The 26,011-nt window shown below is 42.3% G+C and overlaps 1 protein-coding gene across 3 annotated transcripts; it reads right to left on the reverse strand.

Annotated features, from left to right (window-relative positions):
• Nucleotides 1-9,510: 9,510 nt before the first annotated feature.
• LOC115178480 (TOG array regulator of axonemal microtubules protein 1-like) lies at nt 9,511-18,942 on the reverse strand. Of its 3 annotated transcripts, XM_029739691.1 has the most exons (8): nt 18,861-18,942; nt 18,210-18,471; nt 17,739-17,907; nt 17,435-17,540; nt 17,048-17,283; nt 11,296-11,454; nt 10,416-10,547; nt 9,511-10,088 (listed from the first exon to the last, which is right to left on the reverse strand). In XM_029739691.1, the coding sequence occupies exons 1-8, from the start codon at nt 18,909-18,911 to the stop codon at nt 10,079-10,081; spliced, it is 1,125 nt and encodes a 374-aa protein (XP_029595551.1). In that variant the 5' UTR covers nt 18,912-18,942; the 3' UTR covers nt 9,511-10,078. The 3 variants fall into 3 exon arrangements, with proteins under 3 accessions (XP_029595551.1, XP_029595552.1, XP_029595550.1); XM_029739692.1 differs by having other exon boundaries at nt 9,511-10,547; nt 17,739-17,871; XM_029739690.1 differs by having other exon boundaries at nt 9,511-10,547.
• Nucleotides 18,943-26,011: the final 7,069 nt, after the last annotated feature.

Below are 26,011 nucleotides of genomic sequence, written 5' to 3' on the forward strand. Positions count from 1 at the left end.
ATATATATATATATATATATATATATATATATATATATATAAACTCAGCAAAAAAGGAAACGTCCCTTTTTTAGGACCCTGTCTTTCAAAGATAATTCGTAAAAATCCATGTAACTTCACAGATCTTCATTGTGAAGGGTTTAAACACTGTTTCCCATGCTTGTTCAATGAACCATAAACAATTATTGAACATGCACCTGTGGAACGGTCATTAAGACACTAACAGCTTACAGACGGTAAGCAATTAAGGTCACAGTTATGAAAAGTTAGGACACCAAACAGGCCTTTCTACTGACTCTGAAAAACACCAAAAGAAAGATGCTCATGGTCCTTGCTCATCTGCGTGAACGTGTCTTAGGCATGCTGCAAGGAGGCATGAGGACTGCAGATGTGGCCAGGGCAATAAATTGAAATGTCCGTACTGTGAGACGCCTAAGACAGCGCAACAGGGAGACAGGACGGACAGCTGATCATCCTCAGCAGAAATTTGCTTCATGTTACACAAATTCAAAAAAGTTCTGGGACATTGTAAAGTCCATGGAGAATAAGAACACCTCCTCCCAACTGCCCACTGCACTGAGGATAGGAAACTCTGTCACCACCGATAAACACACTATAATTGAGAATTTCAATAAGCATTTTTCTACAGCTGGCCATGCTTTCCACCTGGCTACCCCTACTGCAGTCAACAGCACTGCACCCCCCACAGCTACTTGCCCAAGCCTTCCCCATTTCTCCTTCTCCCAAATCCATTCAGCTGATGTTCTGAAAGAGCTGCAAAATCTGGACCCCTACAAATCAGCCGGGCTAGACAATCTGGACCCTTTCTTTCTAAAATTATCTGCCGAAATTATTGCAACCCCTATTACTAGCCTGTTCAACCTCTCGTGTCGTCTGAGATTCCCATAGATTGGAAAACTGCTTCTGTCATCCCCCTCTTCAAAGAAGGGGAATCTCTTGACCCAAAATGCTACAGACCTATATCCATCCTACCCTGCCTTTCTAAGGTCTTCGAAAGCCAAGTCAACAAACAGATTACCGACCATTTTGAATCCCACCGCACCTTCTCCGCTATGCAATCTGGTTTCAGAGCTGGTCATGTGTGCACCTCAGCCATGCTCAAGGTACTAAACGATATCGTAACCGCCATCGATAAGAAACAATACTGTGCTGCCGTATTCATTGACCTGGCCAAAGCTTTCGACTCTGTCAATCACCACATCCTCATCGGCAGACTCAATAGCCTTGGTTTCTCAAATGATTCCATCGCCTGGTTCACCAACTACTTCTCTGATAGAGTTCAGTGTGTCAAATCGGAGGGTGTTGTCCGGACCTCTGGCAGTCTCTATGGGGGTGGCACAGGGTTCAATTCTTGGGCCAACTCTTTTCTATGTATACATCAATGATGTCGCTCTTGCTGCTGGTGAGTCTCTGATCCACCTCTACGCAGACGACACCATTCTGTATACTTCTGGCCCTTCTTTGGACACTGTGTTAACTAACCTTCAGACGAGCTTCAATGCCATACAACTTTCCTTCCGTGGCCTCCAACTGCTCTTAAATGCAAGTAAAACGAAATGCATGCTCTTCAACCGATCACTGCCCGCACCTGTGAAAATGGTTTTAAAATGTTATTTTAGGCCTTTCCAGAATGTCGGTAGTTCGGCATGACCGGAGTCACCGTTTTTGGATCACAAAAATAAAAAGCTGCACTTTTTGTGAAAATGGTTTTAAAACTATATTTTAGGCCTTTCCAGAATGTCGCTAGTTCGGCATGACCGAAGTCACCGTTTTTGTGTCACAAAAATGAAAAAAAAAATATCTGCCTTTTTTTGTGAAAATGGTTTTAAAATGTTATTTTAGGCCTTTCCAGAATGTCGCTATTTCGGCATGACCGGAGTCACCGTTTTTGTGTCATGAATATGAAGGGGAAATATGAGCACTTTTTTTGAAAATGGCATTAAAATCTTTTTTTAGGCCTGTCCAGAATGTCGCTAGTTCGGCATGACCGGAGTCACCGTTTTTGGATCACAAAAATAAAAATAAATATCTGCACTTTTTTGTAAAAATGGTTTTAAAACGTTATTTTAGGCCTTTCCAGAATGTTTCTAGTTCGGCATGACCTGAGTCACCAATTTTGGGTCACGAAAATCAAGAAATAAAAATCTGGATTTCTTTTTTGAAAATGGTTTTAAAATATTTTTTTAGGCCTGTCCAGAATGTCGCTAGTTAGGCATGACCGGAGTCACCGTTTTTGGATCACAAAAATAAAAATAAAAATCTGTACTTTTTTGTGAAAATGGTTTTAAAATGTTATTTTAGGCCTTTCCAGAATGTCTCTAGTTCGGCATGACCGGAGTCACCGTTTTTGTGTCACGAAAAAAAAAAAAAAATCTGCACTTTTTTTTGAAAATGGTTTAATTAAATGTCGCTATTTCGGCATGATCGGAGTCATCGTTTTTGGGTGACAAAAATAAAAATCTGAAATGTTTTTTGAAAATGGTTTTAAAATGTTTTTTTTTTAGGCCAGTTCAGAATGTCGCTAGTTCGGCATGACCGAGTCACCAATTTTGGGTCACGAAAATGAAGAAATAAAAATCTGGATAAAAAAAAATATATATGGTATTAACAACCCTCCAGACGAGCTTCAATGCCATACAACTCTCCTTCTGTGGCCTCCAACTGCTCCTAAATACAAGTAAAACTAAATGCATGCTCTTCAACCGATCGCTGCCTGCACCTGCCCGCCTGTCCAGCATCACTACTCTGGACGGTTCTGACTTAGAATATGTCGACAACTACAAATACCTAGGTGTCTGGTTAGACTGTAAACTCTCCTTTGTTAGGATTGAACTGGCTATTTGTTTGCATAACCTATATAATATACCAGGGAAGCTATGATACAATATTAAGTATATAAACTATAGATAAGTCAACTGCTAAAGACAATAACTACACCCGGCAACAGGAAGTGCGTCACGAGGTTGGGACCAGCCTGCACGCCAACGATAGGATGAGTAAGTTTAAACCATGCTCATCCTCCCTCTGACAGGCCAGCAGTGAGCAGGAACTATCTCTGTCAGAGTATATAAGGGAGAACAAAGGATGTGACGTTCTCTTCGCTGTTTTGCCCTGCGTGGTGTTACAGTGAGACCGTATATACGAACATCATATTTTCCATTCAAGTGTTTGCATTAATTAAAGTACAAAGAAAACAGGAGTTACTCTTTGCTAACTATTTTGTTGTAATATCAGATTTGAATTGACGCGACCCGACACCTTCCAGACTCACATCAAACATCTCCAATCCAAAGTTAAATCTAGAATTGGCTTCCTATTTCGCAACAAAGCATCCTTCACTCATGCTGCCAAACATACCCTCGTAAAACTGACCATCCTACCAAACCTCGACTTCGGCGATGTCATTTACAAAACAGCCTCCAATACCCTACTCAAAAAACTGGATGCAGTCTATCACAGTGCCATCCGTTTTGTCACCAAAGCCCCATATACTACCCACCACTGCGACCTGTACGCTCTCGTTGGCTGGGCTTCGCTTCATAATCGTCGCCAAACCCACTGGATCCAGGTCATCTACAAGACCCTGCTAGGTAAAGTCCCCCCTTATCTCCGCTCACTGGTCACCATAGCAGCACCCACCTGTAGCACGCGCTCCAGCAGTTATATCTCTGGTCACCCCCGGAGCCAATTCCTCCTTTGGCCATTTCTCCTTTCAGTTCTCTGTTGCCAATGACTGGAACAAACTACAAAAATCTCTGAAACTGGAAACACTTATCTCCCTCACTAGCTTTAAGCACCAGCTGTCAGAGTAGCTCACAGATCACTGCACCTGTACATAGCTCATCTATAATTTAGCCCAAACAACAACCTCTTCCCCTGCTGTATTTATTTATTTGATTTATTTTGCTCCTTTGCACCCCATTATTTATTTCTACTTTGCACTTTCCTCTACTACAAATCTACCATTCCAGTGTTTTACTTGCTATATTGTATTTACTTTGCCACCATGGCCTTTTTTGCCTTTACCTCCCTTCTCTCACCTCATTTGCTCACATTGTATATAGATAGACTTATTTTTCTACTGTATTATTGACGGTATGTTGGTTTTACTACATGTGTAACTCTGTGTTGTTGTATGTTGTGGAACTGCTTTGCTTTATCTTGGCCAGGTCGCAATTGTAAATGAGAACTTGTTCTCAACTTGCCTACCTGGTTAAATAAAGGTGAAATAAATAAAATACATTTAAAAATCCTCGCAGTGGCAGACCACGTGTAACAACACCTGCACAGGATCGGTACATCCAAACATCACACCTGCGGGACAGGTACAGGATGGCAACAACAACTGCCCGAGTTACACCAGGAACGCACAATCCCTCCATCAGTGCTCAGACTGTCCGCAATAGGCTGAGAGAGGCTGGACTGAGTGCTTGTAGGCCTGTTGTAAGGCAGGTCCTCACCAAACATCGCTGGACCAGACAGGACTGCCAAAAAGTGCTCTTCACTGACGAGTCGCGGTTTTGTCTCACCAGGGGTGATGGTCGGATTCACGTTTATCGTCGAAGGAATGAACGTTACACCGAGGCCTGTACTCTGAAGCGGGATCGATTTGGAGGTGTTGTCATTGCAGGCAGTCTCAACGCTGTGTATTACAGGGAAGACATCCTCCTCCCTCATGTGGTACACTTCCTGCAGGCTCATCCTGACATGACCCTCCAGCATGACAATGCCACCAGCCATACTGCTCGTTCTGTGCATGATTTCCTGCAAGACAGGAATATCAGTGTTCTGCCATGGTCAGCGAAGAGCCCGGATCTCAATCCCATTGAGCACGTCTGGGACCTGTTGGATCGGAGTGTGAGAGCTAGGGCCAATCCCCCCAGAAATGTCCGGGAACTTGCAGGTGCCTTGGTGGAAGAGTGGGGTAACATCTCACAGCAAGAACTGGCAAATATGGTGCAGTCCATGAGGAGGAGATGCACTGCAGTACTTAATGCAGTTGGTGGCCACACCAGATACTGACTGTTACTTTTGATTTTGACCCCCCCTTTGTTCAGGGACACATTATTCAATTTCCATTATTCCATTTCTGTTAGTCACATTTCTGTGGAACTGGTTCAGTTTATGTCTCAGTTGTTGAATCTTGTTATGTTCATACAAATATTTACAAATGTTAAGTTTGCTGAAAATAAACGCAGTTGACAATGAGAGGACGTTTCTTTTTTTGCTGAGTTTATATATATATATATATACCGTATACAGTTGAAGTCGGAAGTTTACATACACCTTAGTCAAATACATTTAAACTCCGTTTTTCACAATTCCTGAAATTTAATCCTAGTAAAAATCCCCTGTCTTAGGTTAGTTAGGATCACCACTTTATGTTAAGAATGTGAAATGTCAGAATAATAGTAGAGAGATTGATTTATTTCAGCTTGTATTTCTTTCATCACATTCCCAGTGGGTCAGAAGTGTACATACACTCAATTAGTATTTGGTAGCATTGCCTTTAAATTGTTTAACTTGGGTCAAACGTTTCGGGTAGCCTTCCACAAGTTTCCCACAATTAGTTTGGTGAATTTTGGCCCATTCCTCCTGACAGAGCTGGTGTAACTGAGTCAGGTTTGTAGGCCTCGTTGCTCGCTCACGCTTTTTCAGTTCTGCCCTATAGGATTGAGGTCAGGGCTTTGTGATGGCCATTCCAACACCTTGACTTTGTTGCCCTTAAACCATTTTGTGTGTGTGTTTTGGAGTGTCAGTGTAGTATATGTAAGTGTATGGTTAGAGTCCAGTGAGTGTATATCGAGCCTGTGGAAGAGAGTCAGTGCAGAAAATAAGAACAAATATGAATAAAATAAGGGGGTCAATGCAAATAGTCCGGGTAACCATTTGATTAACTGTTCAGCAGTGCTATGGCTTAGGGGTAGAAGCTGTTAAGGAGCCTTTTGGCACTCCGGGACCGCTTGCTGTGCAGTAGCAGAGAGAACAGTCTATGACTTGGGTGGCTGGAGCCTTCGACAATTTTTAAGGCCTTCCTCTGACACTGCCTGGTATAGAGCTTGAAGAATATTGAAACGAATAATGGGCAAATGTTGCACAATCCAGGTGTGGAAAGCTCTTAGAGACTTTACCCAGAAAGACTCACAGCTGTAATCACTGCCAAAGGTGTTTGTACAAAGTATTGACTCAAGGGTGTGAATACTTATGTAAATTAGATATTTCAGTATTAAATGTTCAATACATTTGCAAACATTTCCTAATATATGTTTTCACTTTTTCATTATGGTGTACTGTGTGTAGCTGGGTGAGAGAAAAACATATATTTAATCAATTTTGAATTCAGACTGTAACACAACAAAATGTGGAATAAGTCAAGGTGTATGAATACTTTCTGAAGACACTGTAGACAAGGATGGGGGCTTGGGGTTTTGATGGGAAAGGTCTAGACTTTACAGGGAAGGACCATGGTTAGCCTTCATTCCATTTCAACTCAATTAACTCTGAAAATGAAGTTAAATGCAGTTCATGAGTTCACTCAGTTCAGGAAACAACAATATCATTGAATTGGATTTTCTACGTTTTCAAATGTCCAATTGCTACATTTGCTGAGCTGAGCCAGACTGGAATGGAATCAGAGTTTTGCAGGCAGATCACCCGTGATACAAGTCAGTATTCGACATCCATCCATGGCTGAGGATGTCAGGATATGACGTGGAAACCGGCCACCAGGGGCAACAGTGAGTGCTGTTACCTTTGAGTAAGTTTTGGTTTTTCTAGGACATTGTGGATGTGGAAAAGCATCTGCCTCTGACTCCAAAGGTTTCATGGTTGAATCCAGCGATAGAAAGTCATTTTTGATAGTTTTGTTATAAGCCTATCCCAAACCTTACCCCTTACCTTAACCATTTGGAGTTAATGCCTAACCTTAAGATTTCGGAGTTAATGCCTAAACTTAACCCTAACCTTAAAATCCGGAGTTAATCCGTAAATTTAACCTTAAACACTTTGAGATTTAATGTTTAGAACAACTTTGAAATTTGACGTTTGAGAAACATGGATGAACGTCTAACTCTGATGTGAGACTGTGAGACCTTGCAGAAATGTTGACACTTGCTGATAGATTTGTGGATCCAGGATCACATGTTGGGATGTGGCTCCCTCTAGTGGTACTTTTCCATATAGACTTACCCACACTCCATGGTTTCGCTAGTGTTTTATGTTAATGTCAGCTCTAAAGACTTATGGCGAGGGCATCAACAATCTCTGCATCATTCAAGTCTGTTGCTTTGTGAGAAGGTGTTAAAGTTCACAGTTAGCCATTGTTATGTAAAAAACAGCTGAAAAGAACACAGAGCATTGCCTTGGCCCCAAATGCAAATGGTATGTCCGGCTTCTAGTGGTGTTTTGCAATATGACATGACTGGAGTCCTGTCTATCTCTAACATGCTGACCAGACCAGTTGCAAAATAAATGAACACATACATGTTATTCAATCATTGCACGTGCGCAAGCATCTGCTTAGCCAGGTGCAAAGCCCAAATCCAGTGATAATCAAACAGAACAGAAAATACAACAACCACTGTTGTAATGTGTGGCAGAAAGAAGCAAACATTATTTTTGTCCCCACTAGTGACTACCCTTTTCCACTTGTGCTCTAACTAGCTATTCCCCTTTCCCTTTCTTTAAATATTCTCATGAATGGTTTTTACATGAAATCTTCGTTATTCCCATCTATGCAAATGGTATGTCCGGCATCTAGTGGTGTTTTGCAGTATGACATGACTGGAGTCCTGTCTATCTCTGTAACATCCTGACCAGACCAGACACGTGGCGTGCGCGAGCGTTGCAAAATAAATGTACACATATATGTTATTCAATCATTGCACTGAGCATCTGCTTAGCCAGGTGCTAAAAGAGAACTTGGTTCTATTTGTGACACTGGACGCGCTGCAAGTCCTGCATCTTCCATCTCCTCATTGGTTTTAAGGAGCATATATCAAATCAAATTTCAAATCAAATTTATTTATAAAGCCCTTCTTACATCAGCTGATATCTCAAAGTGCTGTACAGAAACCCAGCCTAAAACCCCAAACAGCAAGCAATGCAGGTGTAGAAGCACGGTGGCTAGGAACAGCTCCCTAGAAAGGCCAGAACCTAGGAAGAAACCTAGAGAGGAACCAGGCTATGAGGGGTGGCCAGTCCACTTCTGGCTGTGCCGGGTGGAGATTATAACAGAACATGGCCAAGATGCTCAAATGTTCATAGATGACCAGCAGGGTCAAATAAAAATTATCACAGTGGTTGTCGAGGGTGCAACAGGTCAGCACCTCAGGAGTAAACGTCAGTTGGCTTTTCATAGCCGATCATTCAGAGTATCTCTACCGCTCCTGCTGTCTCTAGAGAGTTGAAAACAGCAGATCTGGGACAGGTAGCACGTCCGGTGAACAGGTCAGGGTTCCATAGCCGCAGGCAGAACAGTTGAAACTGGAGCAGCAGCACAGCCAGGTGGACTGGGGACAGCAAGGAGTCATCAGGCAAGGTAGTCCTGAGGCATGGTCCTAGGTCTCAGGTCCTCCGAGAGAGAGAGAGAGAGAGAGAGAGAGAGAGAGAGAGAGAGAGAAAGCGAAAGAGAAAGAGAGAGAGAAAGAAAGACAGAATTAGAGAGAGCATACTTAAATTCACACAGGACACCGGATAAAACAGGAGAAATACTCCAGATATAACAGACTGACCCTAGCTCCCCGACACATTAACTAATGCAGCATAAATACTGGAGGCTGAGACAGGAGAGGTTGGGAGACACTGTGACCCACCCGACGATACCCCCGGACAGGGCCAAACAGGCAGGATATAACCCTACCCACTTTGCCAAAGCACAGCCCCCACACCACTAGAGGGATATCTTCAACCACCAACTTACCATCCTGAAACAAGGCCGAGTATAGCCCACAAAGATCTCTGCCACGGCACAACCCAAGGAGGGGCACCAACCCAGACAGGAAGATCACGTCAGTGACTCAACCCACTCAAGTGACGCAGCCCTTCACGGGACGGCATGGAAGAGCACCAGTAAGCAAATTGATATAAAACATCCCCACTAAATGTTTTTAAATGCTCACGAATTTCTACAAAATGAGCACAAATTTATATAAAACATGGCTACAAATTATGAAACGAGCTCACAAATTGTAAAACTTCCACAATCTGTAATATACAACCGCTATACTTTTAGTTTTGGATGTTATGATGATATTCCCTGGAGGTCGGGCCCCACAGGGCAGGTGACCTGCGGGCCCATTCGGTAATCTGGCCCAGATAATCAAGTTACATTTTACATTACATTTGACATTTTAGTCATTTAGCAGACGCTCTTATCCAGAGCAACTTACAGTAGTGAATGCATACATTTCATACATTTCATTTCATGCATTTTTTTTGTACTGGCCCCCCGTGGGAATCAAACCCACAACCCTGGCGTTACACACACCATGCTGGCGTTGCAAACACCATGCTCTACCAACTGAGCCACAGGGATTGTTGTTACACATCCTCACACTGTCTTGGAGGATAAAACTGAGACTGTAGCCAGCTTCCATTTTACCTAATTTTATTGTCCAACGAATGTTCTCATCGTCCAGTAGTATTGGATGAAAATCCACAATGTTGGTGCCATACAGGAGCACTGACCAATCTGCCTCCAAAAGAGGACTGCTGGTTTTGAGGATGGTGTGGAGGTCAGTGGTTGATGATCTGAGCACCCCCTGAGATGGTGAGTATGGTTTCAGTAGACCACTATTGAGCTGGTAGATCAGATAGGAGCTTCGAGGAAAGGTCATTTAGTGCTTTGAATGTGGTTCATATTGCCTTATAGTGGATTCAGGACTTGGACAAGGAGTCGATGCAGCTTAAAGATGCATTTACATGGGGGTTTGGATGATAGTGTCAAACTTCTTAGAACGAGTGAAAATATTGGAGTTTGGGGACTGGAGGGGACAATAGTCAAGTTGGGAAATGTGCAAATATTTCGATACAAATATATAGTCAAGTTGGGGATTATTCAGATATTCCTGTTGAAAAAGAGAAAAGAAAGAAAGATATAATCTTACAGTATATGAAATTCATCCCATTGGGCCAAAACGAATTGAATAAACGTTGTTTCCACCTCATTTCAACAACAAAAAAATCTATGTGATGACGGTGAATCAATGTGGAAAACACATATTTTTCACCCAACTTTTAACCAACATTTTTGGTTGATTTCACATTTTGGTTGATTTCCCAAATTTAAATCAAAACTAGACATTGAAATGATGTCTGTGCCCAGTGGGATTGGATTTCTGTAATCATATCAGCTCATTTGTCATACTTCTTCTAATCATCCAGAGAGAATGTACCTTTCTTTTAGGTTAACCTTTGAGATGACCTCCCTCAAGGATTCTCGCTCTTTCCTCAGAGCGAATTTGTCCCACATTTTAGCAAAGTCGCCATTGGTGGCCACGTTTCTCAAGATATTGCGACCATGATGCCTGTGGACAAAGATATTAATATCATCTTAAACGTGCAACATATCAAATAATTTCTCCTGTCTTTGATTAAAAACAGTACTCAATTGATGGCAACCTGAGAAAAAATATCCCATCAAAATAAGACATACATTAGGTAGAATTTGCAAGAGGGTCGAGAGCCGTGCATCCTAAGAAACACAACCCAGCCAAGCCGTACTACTTCTTGACACAAAGCCCGCTTAACCTGGAAGCCAGCTGCACCAATGTGTTGGAGAAAACACCATACACCTGGCGACTGTGTCAGCGTGCATTGATCACCACAGGAGGTCGCTAGTTGGCGATGGGAGAAGAACATCCTTTGGCTTCAGCTAAGCTTTTGGCTTTTTAACTTTCAAATCCACATGAGTGCCTGGACTTGGATTTTCCTATGCCACGTAGCACTTATTTGTGTTTATAATTTTTCCTATTTGTTTTCAATTACTATTCCCCTCCAAGAGAACCTGTGGTTGTTTTGGAATACCTAAAATCCACAATTCAATCCATGACACCCTTTAGCATAGATGCTGTAGACAGCCGACAATATGGCTTTTAAAGGCAATTTCAATTTGTATTCGTGGTAAATGCTGCAGATGTCGACTCAAGAGTAAATTACCTTTACAAGCTGCATTGTCGGCAATCTAGTGCTATAGCGAGCCATGGTTGAATCCCGGCCTATGTTAAGGCCGGCCATTATGTTTAAGCAAGCTACTTTACAGGAGGAACATCCCACCTGACTTCCTGTGCAGGGTCCACAGCCAGTTTACTGACGGCAATCAAGAAACGGTCAGTGAGGTCTTTCTTCCCCGACAGGAGACGAGCCATCCCCATGACCTCAGCCAGTCTCTCCAGGTGCTGAGCAGTGCAGCTCCTCACCGCAGCGTTACGGTGGCTGAGGAAGGAAAAACAGAGCACATCAGTTACATGTCATAGAGATACATGAGTTAGGAGACGAATGATAATGGATTGTATTAATAAAATCTCATCGATGGATCAAAATGTTCGGTTAGACTTTATATTAAAGTCCCTTAATATACCATTTAAAAACTGTTTGTGAAGAGTTTAATTACCATTTATTAATCATTATTCCTACATTTGTAAATGTCAATAAGAAATCTATAAATTGTTATTTACACATTTATAAACGCTGTTTTAAATGATTTGTTCATGATTTATCAGATAATAAATAAGGTATTTGATCATAGTATGTTCACAATTTGTAAATTATTAATAATATACTACTAATGTACTATAAACCAGTTATAAAGGAGTTATTGTCAAGGCATTTGTTAATGGTTGATTAATGGTTTGACTCACCATTTATATACATATTTATAAATGTATTTAAATTCCAGCCCAGGCACAATTTTGATTTTGGTCACTAGATACCAGCAGTGTCAGTGCAAGGTCTTAGACTGATCCAAAGAACCATTGTATATCTGTTCAAAGTGTTGTATCAAGACTGCCCAAATGTGCCTAATTGGTTTATCAATACATTGTGCACTCTTCTCAAACAAATAGATTGATATTCTTTCACTGTAATACCTACTTTAAATTGGACAGTGCAGTTAAATTAACAAGAATTTAAGCTTTCTGCCCATATATGTCCTGGGAAATGTTTTTGTTACTTACAACTTCATGCTAATCACATTTGCCTACATTAGCTCAACCGTCCCGCAGGGGGGAGACACTGATCCCGTAGAGGTTTAATATCATAGTGTTTCTTAAGACCTGCCTAAATGAAAACATGTGAATATTTGTGATGGTGTATATTAACTTGATTGACTTTGTAGTGTGGTAGTATTTGATATATAACTATTTAAACGTTAAAATGTTTATCTTTTACGCTATAAAGATACTTAAAATATTCACGCAAGCATTAGGCAATGAGTTGACATTGACTAGCAAGAATTGGACTGAGAGTGGAAAGGTATTTAACATTATGAAATCATATACAAGGCATTAACAAACATTACAATGCAATACCTTATGCATGATCAGAGAGGGAGAGAAGTCATAGCCTGAAAGGCCATGCCCCAAGAGTCGCTGGGGTGGAGAGAGAGAGAGCGTATCTCACTAGCACAGGTCAGGAACAAAGAAAAAGAGAGAGACAATGAATCTAAGACTATTGTAAAAGCCTCTGAGTTGTTAGAATAAAACAATGTGAGTTGTCAACCAATATGCTACTATAAAAGTGAACTTCCAATCAGATATCAGACCTACAGATGTAAATACAACTGAAACTCTGCTACCCAGAGTGGTGATGAGGGGGTTGGCGAGATAATTGAAATTATAAACCGGGTGGTTCGAGCCCTGAATGCTGATTGGCTGAAAGCTGTGGCGTATAACCTACCATTTGGTTTTGAAATATTGAAACCAAACCATATGATTTGAATGAAGTATTTAAGTAAACAACAGGAAAAGGTGACTGTAAGAAGCACTCATAATTTCAAATAGGCTACATGTCGTATTAAACAGCATATAAACACTCTAAATAGGTCAGGAGTCAGACATGTAGCCTAATACGAAATGTATTTGTAGTAGAGTTAAAATGGTTATTCCATCAAACTTCAAATAATTAGAATAGTACACAACGCAGAACAGAACAACCAGGTTGAGAGCCAAAGCCCGCGAACAGGAATATTCCAAGTTCAGACAGAAGGGGGAGTCAGATCGCTTTGATCGCCAGGAACTTTACTTTTGGTGTCTATTTTTAATTGTTGCGCTACTGGTGCTGCCTGTTGATGTTAGGTAGGCAGTTACAGTAGCTGAATGATGTTAACATCTTCGGGTTTTGTTAATGTATTTTATTTCATCTGGGTGCATGCATCACCTACTAACACCCTGGTGCTACCCGTAGCTGCCGTTCTTATCAGTCCGAGAAAACCCAGAGAGAAAGGTGTGTCTTGATATGACTCCTTTGTAGAAGTCCATATCGTGAAATAAATAAAACATCCCAAGGTTAATGCTGTAGATATTGTTGTTATAAGGGAATGTGAGACTATAGAAACATGTAACTGTGAGTTTTATTGTTGTTATTAATATAGTTTACAGAGTGCTAAAAGTGCTGCTGTTGCTAGCTAGCGTGCCTTTCTGTGATGCAGACTGGGAGCTAACAGTACGGGCGTTGCATTATGGGAGATGTAGTTTGGTCCTCTAAGGTATGAATGGGATAGTGGCGATTTCACGTTGTAACTTGTTTGTGCTGCAGTGTTTTTTGTAAATGAGTTGTTGTATTTTGGTACTGTCAACACTATGGCGCACGCGCGCAGGCAGTTTGGGTTCCGTGTAAGCTCAGCATTTAAACAGCATTTTGTTGTATTAAATCGTTATAGTCTATCAATTGCACATACATGCTGATTGACTTACTTAGAATGAAATACAAATTAAATAAAAATGCCTCATTAGGCTCAGTCTACAGTGCCTTTGAATTCATTTTTAGAATCACGAGTTTGGCCAGAGTCTGTAGCTTCAGAGCCACTTGGGATGCTAAACACCGTTTGGGCCACTAATGCCCGGCTGGGCAGGGATGCGTAGTTATTTTTATTTTGTTCTGTAGGTAGGCCTAAAGGATTTTAGGTCAAATATCCCTATCAAAACAGAACGCTCCTTGAAAGAGGTAATAGAGTTAGTTAACATGCCATCAATGATGGCCTATTGTGTAGATAATAGAAGGAAAATTAACTGAACTTTTTAGAGATAATTTTTTGTTTATAAATAATGCGCTAAAATGACACCTACCTAGCTACCCACCTCGTTCCTTTCTGTTAGCATGTACACGTAGTAAGTACATGCTTTCGGGATACCTGTCTTTTCATTCTTTAGTTGTGGACACTACATAACCGCACTCCCTCTCTTGCTCTTGGTCCTCCTCATCTTTGTAAGTCTCCTTGATTTTTCACCTGTGTGTTTTATCAGCTTCTTTATGAAGATATTTAGAATATTAGATGACAGTAGCTAAAGCAAGGTGCTATAGCAGCACACAAGTAGACTACAAATGCATGTTGGGCCGGGCATGCCCTGAGCTTGTAAAATGAGTGCTACTGGAGCACTACTGGAGCGAAATTGAAGGGGGCGAGAAAGTCGAAGCTCCAGCCTCTGGGAAACTTGCTCCACGATCCAGTCAAATAGGGCAAGCTCCACTCCTCACTCCGCTCACATACTCTGGCATGGCCACACCCTAGGTGGGACTGACTTTGCAGCTATCTGCATCTCAGTCAGACATGTCGCGTTGGAGCCTATTTGTGCTCTGTTCTAACAAATCTCGCTGCGCATCATGTAGAAATGACCTAGTCTGATCATGCTCTTTTTCATATGCTTGAAGTTCTGCTTCCAATTGCTCTATGCTGCGCTCTGATTTCCTCTGGGAAGTTCATCAGTAGTTTGCTGTGTTGCTATTAGTTTTTCCCGAGTAAAAGCACAGCAAGCTTTAGAATTAACATTCTCTCGTATTTTTTCTTATGCATGTCAATACACTGAGTATACAAAACATTAAGAACGTCTTCTCTTTCCATGACAGACTGACCAGGTGAATCCAATTATTGATGTCACTTGTTAAATCCACTTCAATCAGTATAAATGAAGGGGAGGTGACAGGTTAAATAAGGATTTTAAAGTTTTGAGACAATGTAATATTGCCTTTGTGTAGCTGGTGTAGAGGAGTCAGGCGCAGGACAGCAGATATGAGTAATAAACATAATTTACTCAAATATTCACAAATACAACGCAATAATTCGAGGCCACAATAACGGACCGTATTACAAACAAACAATCACTCACAAACAAACATGGAGGAACAGAGGATTAAATAATGAACAAGTAATTGGGGGAATGAAATTACATTTACGTCATTTAGCAGACGCTGTTATCCAGAGCGACTTACAGTAGTGAATGCATACATTTTTTTATTTTTTATTTCTTCCTGTGCTGGCCCCCCCTGGGAATTGAACCCACAACCCTGGTGTTGCAAACACCATGCTCTACCAACTGAGCTACAGGGAAGGCTAAATCAGGTGTGTAAGACAAGGACAAAACAAATGGAAAATTTGATTTGATTTGATTTGATTTGAAAATGAAAAGTAGATCGGCGATGGCTAGAAGGTCGGTGACGTAGACCGCCGAACGCCGCCCGAACAAGGAGAGGGACCGACCTCGGCGGAAGTCGTGACAGACAATATGGACATGGATTGTGTATGTGTGCCATTCAGAGGGTGAATGGGCAAGACAATATTTAAGTGCCTTTGAACGTGGGGCTAGGGTCATTATGTTATAATCCGGTGTAATTCTCCTGTCTTATCTGGTGTCCTGTGTGATCATATAAATGCTCCCTCTAATTCTCCTATCTTTCTCGCTCTCCCCTCTCGGAAGACCTGAGCCCTAGGACCATGCCTCAGGACTATCTGGCCTGACGACTCCTGGCTGTCCCCGTCCCTAGTCCACCTGGTCGTGCTGCTGACCCTGTTTCTGCTGTTCTGCCTGCATGTGGCAAGTCAGTTAAGAACAAACTCTTATTTTCAATAACGGCCTAGGAACAGTGGGTTAACTGCCTTGTTCAGGGGCAGAACGACAGATTTTTACCTTGTCAGCTCGGGGATTCGATCTTGCAACCTTTTGGTTACAAGTCCAACGCGCTAACCACTAGGCTACCTGCTGCCCCAATAGAATAATAGAATAGAATAAACTCAAATTTAGTCCAAAGTATCTGTAAGATATATCACATCGGGGTCACCATTTACTGTAGTGTCGAATTACAGGAAATTAACTTTAATATGCACATGTTTCTCTCCGCCGTCAAGAGGGGTGCCATAATTTTTGGGGGCCCGCTTGGTGTGGGGGTCTCCCAACCAAACCTCCCCAAGAGGCTAAAGAGGCTAGAGCCGGCCCTGCTCTGGAGCATCACTTTCATATAAAGTGTTAACAAATGTTCTTGTGTAGAGATGACATACATCCACTGCTAATTAGGTCCGGGACGATACCAGTATCCAAAACACGAAGCGGATTTATACAGCAGGTTTTTAAAGGACCAAAGAGTGAGATCTGCTTTGTGTTTTCATTTTTGCCATTGAAAATATATTGCGATACTGGCATTGTCCCGGCCCTAATACTTGCCTTCATTGCACATTTAGACTTGCCATTTGTACTTGCCATTTGCCTTCATTGCACATTTATACATCCCACTTAATAACATACATTGTACTTAATTGTTTTACTTGTACATTTTTTGCACTCTTTTATTTGCACTTCTGGTCAGATGCTAACTGCATTTCGTTGTACTGTACTTGTACTATGACAGTAAAGTTGAATCTAATCTAATGTGTGGTATACCTAAGCGAGCAGTGACCATTTTGCACCAGAAAGTTCAGGTCTGTTTGGAGTGAATCCTAACTTCCACTCGAGTCAAACTTTCAATGTGAGACAAAGTGAACATTTGTGGAAGTCCGGATCTACCCCTTAGTGAGTGTTAATTGACCCCTCTCCCTCTTTACCTCAGCCCACCGACCAGCAGGGCATTCATGACACGGGTAGGGGTGCAGCTCTGCACCATGTGACCCAGGGCACAGTTGGCGCCCTGCCGGATGAAGGTGTTGGCCTCGCTGGCTTTGTGCAGCAGCACGCGTGCCGTCCCCTCCACCTCACTGTCCATGGCCCTCTGGAGGTGGACGTACATGTCACCCAGTGTGGCCATGGCAGCACAGGACACTGCAGAGCGCAGGTTCTTCACCTGAATCATAATAACATGCACAGGACCAGCTATTAATGTTGAGCAGTACAACCCACGAACATCAGAAACGTGACACAATAATTTGACTTGTTCTCCAAATGTAGCAGATTGGTGCAGATGAATGAATAGGGCAGTGAATGAATACAGCTACCTCATTTATAATGGCAAGGCAGATATCATGGAGTTTAGGCATCAGTATGTCCATGTGGTTCTGAGCCATCACACGGACAGAGGTCAAGCCCTCGATCTTCTTCTCCCTGCAATTCAGTGAAAGAAACGTAAGCAATTTCCACAACATTTTCCAAAAACATTATAATGATGTTCATCAATTAGGACTCTGGTCTCTTAATTTCAGAAGTTTCTACGCTCTGTAGCTCAACTCTACATTTCCAAGGACACTACACTGTGCTTCCTTTAGCCTAGCTCCATTGGTCTTGTCTACAGTGAATGCTCACCAGTCATCAGAGGCAGAGTGGAGCAGCTTGAAGGTCTTAGTCAGGGCCTGCTCTGGGTTGGACAGGGGCTGCAATCTGGCCTGGTCCTGACTTTTCTTTATTTGGCCCTTTGGCTCACTGGCTGCCTTCTTGTCTATGGGTTGACAGCAGACATCTATCTCTCTGTGAACTGTATTTATGTATTTACTCATTTCCATATCTGTTTGTAGCTTTTAACACTAGAACATCTTAGTTCATTATGATATCATTTTAAATTTAGCACACATTTTTTGGTGCTCACCCTGCTCAGAAGCAGGGTCTAATTCGCCTTGAGCAAAGGTTATCTCACTGTGCAACAGGCAAAGCAAGTGTGGAAAAATGTCTTAGCCCTGGGCTAAAGCCATTTGTGTCCCTTCCCTTCCTACTATCAGTCTACCTAGCTTCATCTCCCTGTCTAATTTAAATTAGTGTGAGTACATGAGAGGGACTGACCTGAGCCGGTGTCAGCCTTTTGAAGGCTAAGGAACCTTGTAGGCCGAGGCAGTTTGCTCCTGGGCTTGGTAGGAGGGGGAGCAGGCCTGGGTGGGCTGTCACGCGACTTTACCGGGGTCCCAACATCCAAGTAGTCACGGAGCTCCGCAGGGGTGTTCATATCCACTGAGCTCAGGCTTCCCAGAGAGCTGGTGGCTATTTCCCCCATGGACATGGCCGAGCCCAAACTTCTCCTGCCCATGGCCTTCACCTCATGTACCACCTTTGGCGTAGACCAGAAAAGATTGCTCCCATCATAGAAATGCATATAGAACTAGTATATACATAAACTAATACACAGAGATCCTGTATTCTAGGATCTATTCTATCATGCCGTCAAAGAGAGTATCCTTTCTAACCTGTACCCCCGCACACTGTACCCCCTCAACTAACCTGTACCCCCGCACACTGACTCGGTACCGATACCCCCTGTATATAGCCTCGTTATTGTTATGTCATTGTGTTACTTTTATTATTATTATTGTTTACATTAGTTTATTTGTTAAATATTTTCCTAACTCTTCTTGAACTGCACTGTTGGTTTCACAGTAAGGTCTACACTTGTGTTTTCACAAATTTTCACATTTACAATAAATTCAAAGTCCATCCTACCTTCCAGGCCTCCTCCTTCAGGTGAGCCTCGATGTCCCTCACCTCCTCCATCAGGTCAATGGGTCTGTTGTTGTCAGCACAGCCCTGGTCCAACTGGACTTTCAGGGCTTTGACTCCCCGCCTGCCCTTCTTCTTCTTGCCCCTCTTGGAGGGAGCTCCAGTGGGAGGGACGGGAACAGGCCGCACGCTACTGCTGCTGAATGACTTATTCACCTGGATGGACTCCAGAGAGTGAGATCCGGGTCGAACTTGGGCTCCGTCCACCCCCACCACGTTCTTCAGTGGGGCCAGAGCTATGTGTTCAAGCCTTCGTGGCAAAGGCCTCGGTGGAGCTTTCGGCCGCGGAATGCACTGAATAGAGGGGACGAAGTGGTGCGCGAAGGTGCTGCCAACCCCGATGAGAGCAGTCCGGACATAATTCTCATGGATAGCACTTATCTTTCTTTGCTTTGCTTCCATGGCCTCTCTCTCAGCTCTCTGCATCTGCAGAAGTCTGGCATCACTGATGAAGCCACGATGGCCCTCTGGGGTTGGGTAGCTCTCCTGATAGCCCTGGATCACAATGGTATAGTATGAAATGAATAGCAGAAGTGAAGTAGTCAAAATAGTTTCTACAGTGTGTCATATAAAGCTTTTAAGCTAAAGATGTTATGGATATAGGCCTACTGTATGTCTATGAAACCACAAAATAAACACAGTGATATTTTTGAAAAACTGATGAGCCTTACAAAACTTGAAAACTTGTCCTGGTCATCCTGTTGGTTTAAAGCCATGTTTTGCTTCCTCAAGTTTTTGATGACGCTCTTCATCTGAGAGTTCTCCTTCTGGAGTTTGTCAAACTCACTTGATTTTCTTCCTCGATAAGCCATTGATGATAAATATTAACACTATCAAAATAAGAACTTAACCTATCTCTGTGAGAGATCTATCATGAAATGAGTGGAAATGATATTTTGCTTGTCAGATGGAACCAGCAATGATATCATGGCAAGGATTCCATTACATTGTGATGTCATAATGGGGTCTGTTGACAGTGCTGAGCACATCAGCACATGGTGAACATTCATGAAACTTTTTGATTCCCATATAAAATCATAAATATGTGTGTATATATATATATATATATATATATATATATATATATATATATATATATATATATAAACTCAGCAAAAAAGGAAACGTCCCTTTTTTAGGACCCTGTCTTTCAAAGATAATTCGTAAAAATCCATGTAACTTCACAGATCTTCATTGTGAAGGGTTTAAACACTGTTTCCCATGCTTGTTCAATGAACCATAAACAATTATTGAACATGCACCTGTGGAACGGTCATTAAGACACTAACAGCTTACAGACGGTAAGCAATTAAGGTCACAGTTATGAAAAGTTAGGACACCAAACAGGCCTTTCTACTGACTCTGAAAAACACCAAAAGAAAGATGCTCATGGTCCTTGCTCATCTGCGTGAACGTGTCTTAGGCATGCTGCAAGGAGGCATGAGGACTGCAGATGTGGCCAGGACAATAAATTGAAATGTCCGTACTGTGAGACGCCTAAGACAGCGCAACAGGGAGACAGGACGGACAGCTGATCATCCTCAGCAGAAATTTGCTTCCTGTTACACAAATTCAAAAAAGTTCTGGGACATTGTAAAGTCCATGGAGAATAAGAACACCTCCTCCCAACTGCCCACTGCACTGAGGATAGGAAACTCTGTCACCACCGATAAACACACTATAATTGAGAATTTCAATAAGCATTTATCTACAGCTGGCCATGCTTTCCACCTGGCTACCCCTACTGCAGTCAACAGCACTGCACCCCCCACAGCTACTTGCCCAAGCCTTCCCCATTTCTCCTTCTCCCAAATCCATTCAGCTGATGTTCTGAAAGAGGTGCAAAATCTGGACCCCTACAAATCAGCCGGGCTAGACAATCTGGACCCTTTCTTTCTAAAATTATCTGCCGAAATTATTGCAACCCCTATTACTAGCCTGTTCAACCTCTCGTGTCGTCTGAGATTCCCATAGATTGGAAAACTGCTTCTGTCATCCCCCTCTTCAAAGAAGGGGAATCTCTTGACCCAAATTGCTACAGACCTATATCCATCCTACCCTGCCTTTCTAAGGTCTTCGAAAGCCAAGTCAACAAACAGATTACCGACCATTTTGAATCCCACCGCACCTTCTCCGCTATGCAATCTGGTTTCAGAGCTGGTCATGGGTGCACCTCAGCCATGCTCAAGGTACTAAACGATATCGTAACCGCCATCGATAAGAAACAATACTGTGCTGCCGTATTCATTGACCTGGCCAAAGCTTTCGACTCTGTCAATCACCACATCCTCATCGGCAGACTCAATAGCCTTGGTTTCTCAAATGATTCCATCGCCTGGTTCACCAACTACTTCTCTGATAGAGTTCAGTGTGTCAAATCGGAGGGTGTTGTCCGGACCTCTGGCAGTCTCTATGGGGGTGGCACAGGGTTCAATTCTTGGGCCAACTCTTTTCTATGTATACATCAATGATGTCGCTCTTGCTGCTGGTGAGTCTCTGATCCACCTCTACGCAGACGACACCATTCTGTATACTTCTGGCCCTTCTTTGGACACTGTGTTAACTAACCTTCAGACGAGCTTCAATGCCATACAACTTTCCTTCCGTGGCCTCCAACTGCTCTTAAATGCAAGTAAAACGAAATGCATGCTCTTCAACCGATCACTGCCCGCACCTGTGAAAATGGTTTTAAAATGTTATTTTAGGCCTTTCCAGAATGTCGGTAGTTCGGCATGACCGGAGTCACCGTTTTTGGATCACAAAAATAAAAAGCTGCACTTTTTGTGAAAATGGTTTTAAAACTATATTTTAGGCCTTTCCAGAATGTCGCTAGTTCGGCATGACCGAAGTCACCGTTTTTGTGTCACAAAAATGAAAAAAAAAATCTGCCTTTTTTTGTGAAAATGGTTTTAAAATGTTATTTTAGGCCTTTCCAGAATGTCGCTATTTCGGCATGACCGGAGTCACCGTTTTTGTGTCATGAATATGAAGGGGAAATATGAGCACTTTTTTTTAAAATGGCATTAAAATATTTTTTTAGGCCTGTCCAGAATGTCGCTAGTTCGGCATGACCGGAGTCACCGTTTTTGGATCACAAAAATAAAAATAAATATCTGCACTTTTTTGTAAAAATGGTTTTAAAACGTTATTTTAGGCCTTTCCAGAATGTTTCTAGTTCGGCATGACCTGAGTCACCAATTTTGGGTCACGAAAATCAAGAAATAAAAATCTGGATTTCTTTTTTGAAAATGGTTTTAAAATATTTTTTTAGGCCTGTCCAGAATGTCGCTAGTTAGGCATGACCGGAGTCACCGTTTTTGGATCACAAAAATAAAAATAAAAATCTGTACTTTTTTGTGAAAATGGTTTTAAAATGTTATTTTAGGCCTTTCCAGAATGTCTCTAGTTCGGCATGACCGGAGTCACCGTTTTTGTGTCACGAAAAAAAAAAAAAAAATCTGCGCTTTTTTTTGAAAATGGTTTAATTAAATGTCGCTATTTCGGCATGATCGGAGTCATCGTTTTTGGGTGACAAAAATAAAAATCTGAAATGTTTTTTTGAAAATGGTTTTAAAATGTTTTTTTTTTAGGCCAGTTCAGAATGTCGCTAGTTCGGCATGACCGAGTCACCAATTTTGGGTCACGAAAATGAAGAAATAAAAATCTGGATAAAAAAAAATATATATGGTATTAACAACCCTCCAGACGAGCTTCAATGCCATACAACTCTCCTTCTGTGGCCTCCAACTGCTCCTAAATACAAGTAAAACTAAATGCATGCTCTTCAACCGATCGCTGCCTGCACCTGCCCGCCTGTCCAGCATCACTACTCTGGACGGTTCTGACTTAGAATATGTCGACAACTACAAATACCTAGGTGTCTGGTTAGACTGTAAACTCTCCTTTGTTAGGATTGAACTGGCTATTTGTTTGCATAACCTATATAATATACCAGGGAAGCTATGATACAATATTAAGTATATAAACTATAGATAAGTCAACTGCTAAAGACAATAACTACACCCGGCAACAGGAAGTGCGTCACGAGGTTGGGACCAGCCTGCACGCCAACGATAGGATGAGTAAGTTTAAACCATGCTCATCCTCCCTCTGACAGGCCAGCAGTGAGCAGGAACTATCTCTGTCAGAGTATATAAGGGAGAACAAAGGATGTGACGTTCTCTTCGCTGTTTTGCCCTGCGTGGTGTTACAGTGAGACCGTATATACGAACATCATATTTTCCATTCAAGTGTTTGCATTAATTAAAGTACAAAGAAAACAGGAGTTACTCTTTGCTAACTATTTTGTTGTAATATCAGATTTGAATTGACGCGACCCGACACCTTCCAGACTCACATCAAACATCTCCAATCCAAAGTTAAATCTAGAATTGGCTTCCTATTTCGCAACAAAGCATCCTTCACTCATGCTGCCAAACATACCCTCGTAAAACTGACCATCCTACCAAACCTCGACTTCGGCGATGTCATTTACAAAACAGCCTCCAATACCCTACTCAAAAAACTGGATGCAGTCTATCACAGTGCCATCCGTTTTGTCACCAAAGCCCCATATACTACCCACCACTGCGACCTGTACGCTCTCGTTGGCTGGGCTTCGCTTCATAATCGTCGCCAAACCCACTGGATCCAGGTCATCTACAAGACCCTGCTAGGTAAAGTCCCCCCTTATCTCCGCTCACTGGTCACCATAGCAGCACCCACCTGTAGCACGCGCTCCAGCAGTTATATCTCTGGTCACCCCCAGAGCCAATTCCTCCTTTGGCCATTTCTCCTTTCAGTTCTCTGTTGCCAATGACTGGAACAAACTACAAAAATCTCTGAAACTGGAAACACTTATCTCCCTCACTAGCTTTAAGCACCAGCTGTCAGAGTAGCTCACAGATCACTGCACCTGTACATAGCTCATCTATAATTTAGCCCAAACAACAACCTCTTCCCCTGCTGTATTTATTTATTTGATTTATTTTGCTCCTTTGCACCCCATTATTTATTTCTACTTTGCACTTTCCTCTACTACAAATCTACCATTCCAGTGTTTTACTTGCTATATTGTATTTACTTTGCCACCATGGCCTTTTTTGCCTTTACCTCCCTTCTCTCACCTCATTTGCTCACATTGTATATAGATAGACTTATTTTTCTACTGTATTATTGACGGTATGTTGGTTTTACTACATGTGTAACTCTGTTGTTGTATGTTGTGGAACTGCTTTGCTTTATCTTGGCCAGGTCGCAATTGTAAATGAGAACTTGTTCTCAACTTGCCTACCTGGTTAAATAAAGGTGAAATAAATAAAATACATTTAAAAATCCTCGCAGTGGCAGACCACGTGTAACAACACCTGCACAGGATCGGTACATCCAAACATCAAGTCTGCGGGACAGGTACAGGATGGCAACAACAACTGCCCGAGTTACACCAGGAACGCACAATCCCTCCATCAGTGCTCAGACTGTCCGCAATAGGCTGAGAGAGGCTGGACTGAGTGCTTGTAGGCCTGTTGTAAGGCAGGTCCTCACCAAACATCGCTGGACCAGACAGGACTGCCAAAAAGTGCTCTTCACTGACGAGTCGCGGTTTTGTCTCACCAGGGGTGATGGTCGGATTCACGTTTATCGTCGAAGGAATGAACGTTACACCGAGGCCTGTACTCTGAAGCGGGATCGATTTGGAGGTGTTGTCATTGCAGGCAGTCTCAACGCTGTGTATTACAGGGAAGACATCCTCCTCCCTCATGTGGTACACTTCCTGCAGGCTCATCCTGACATGACCCTCCAGCATGACAATGCCACCAGCCATACTGCTCGTTCTGTGCATGATTTCCTGCAAGACAGGAATATCAGTGTTCTGCCATGGTCAGCGAAGAGCCCGGATCTCAATCCCATTGAGCACGTCTGGGACCTGTTGGATCGGAGTGTGAGAGCTAGGGCCAATCCCCCCAGAAATGTCCGGGAACTTGCAGGTGCCTTGGTGGAAGAGTGGGGTAACATCTCACAGCAAGAACTGGCAAATATGGTGCAGTCCATGAGGAGGAGATGCACTGCAGTACTTAATGCAGTTGGTGGCCACACCAGATACTGACTGTTACTTTTGATTTTGACCCCCCCTTTGTTCAGGGACACATTATTCCATTTCCATTATTCCATTTCTGTTAGTCACATTTCTGTGGAACTGGTTCAGTTTATGTCTCAGTTGTTGAATCTTGTTATGTTCATACAAATATTTACAAATGTTAAGTTTGCTGAAAATAAACGCAGTTGACAATGAGAGGACGTTTCTTTTTTTGCTGAGTTTATATATATATACCGTATACAGTTGAAGTCGGAAGTTTACATACACCTTAGTCAAATACATTTAAACTCAGTTTTTCACAATTCCTGAAATTTAATCCTAGTAAAAATCCCCTGTCTTAGGTTAGTTAGGATCACCACTTTATGTTAAGAATGTGAAATGTCAGAATAATAGTAGAGAGATTGATTTATTTCAGCTTGTATTTCTTTCATCACATTCCCAGTGGGTCAGAAGTGTACATACACTCAATTAGTATTTGGTAGCATTGCCTTTAAATTGTTTAACTTGGGTCAAACGTTTCGGGTAGCCTTCCACAAGTTTCCCACAATTAGTTTGGTGAATTTTGGCCCATTCCTCCTGACAGAGCTGGTGTAACTGAGTCAGGTTTGTAGGCCTCGTTGCTCGCTCACGCTTTTTCAGTTCTGCCCTATAGGATTGAGGTCAGGGCTTTGTGATGGCCATTCCAACACCTTGACTTTGTTGCCCTTAAACCATTTTGTGTGTGTGTTTTGGAGTGTCAGTGTAGTATATGTAAGTGTATGGTTAGAGTCCAGTGAGTGTATATCGAGCCTGTGGAAGAGAGTCAGTGCAGAAAATAAGAACAAATATGAATAAAATAAGGGGGTCAATGCAAATAGTCCGGGTAACCATTTGATTAACTGTTCAGCAGTGCTATGGCTTAGGGGTAGAAGCTGTTAAGGAGCCTTTTGGCACTCCGGGACCGCTTGCTGTGCAGTAGCAGAGAGAACAGTCTATGACTTGGGTGGCTGGAGCCTTC

The sequence above is a fragment of the Salmo trutta genome, chromosome 38 (assembly GCF_901001165.1).
Source record: "Salmo trutta chromosome 38, fSalTru1.1, whole genome shotgun sequence".
Lineage (NCBI taxonomy): Eukaryota > Metazoa > Chordata > Actinopteri > Salmoniformes > Salmonidae > Salmo > Salmo trutta.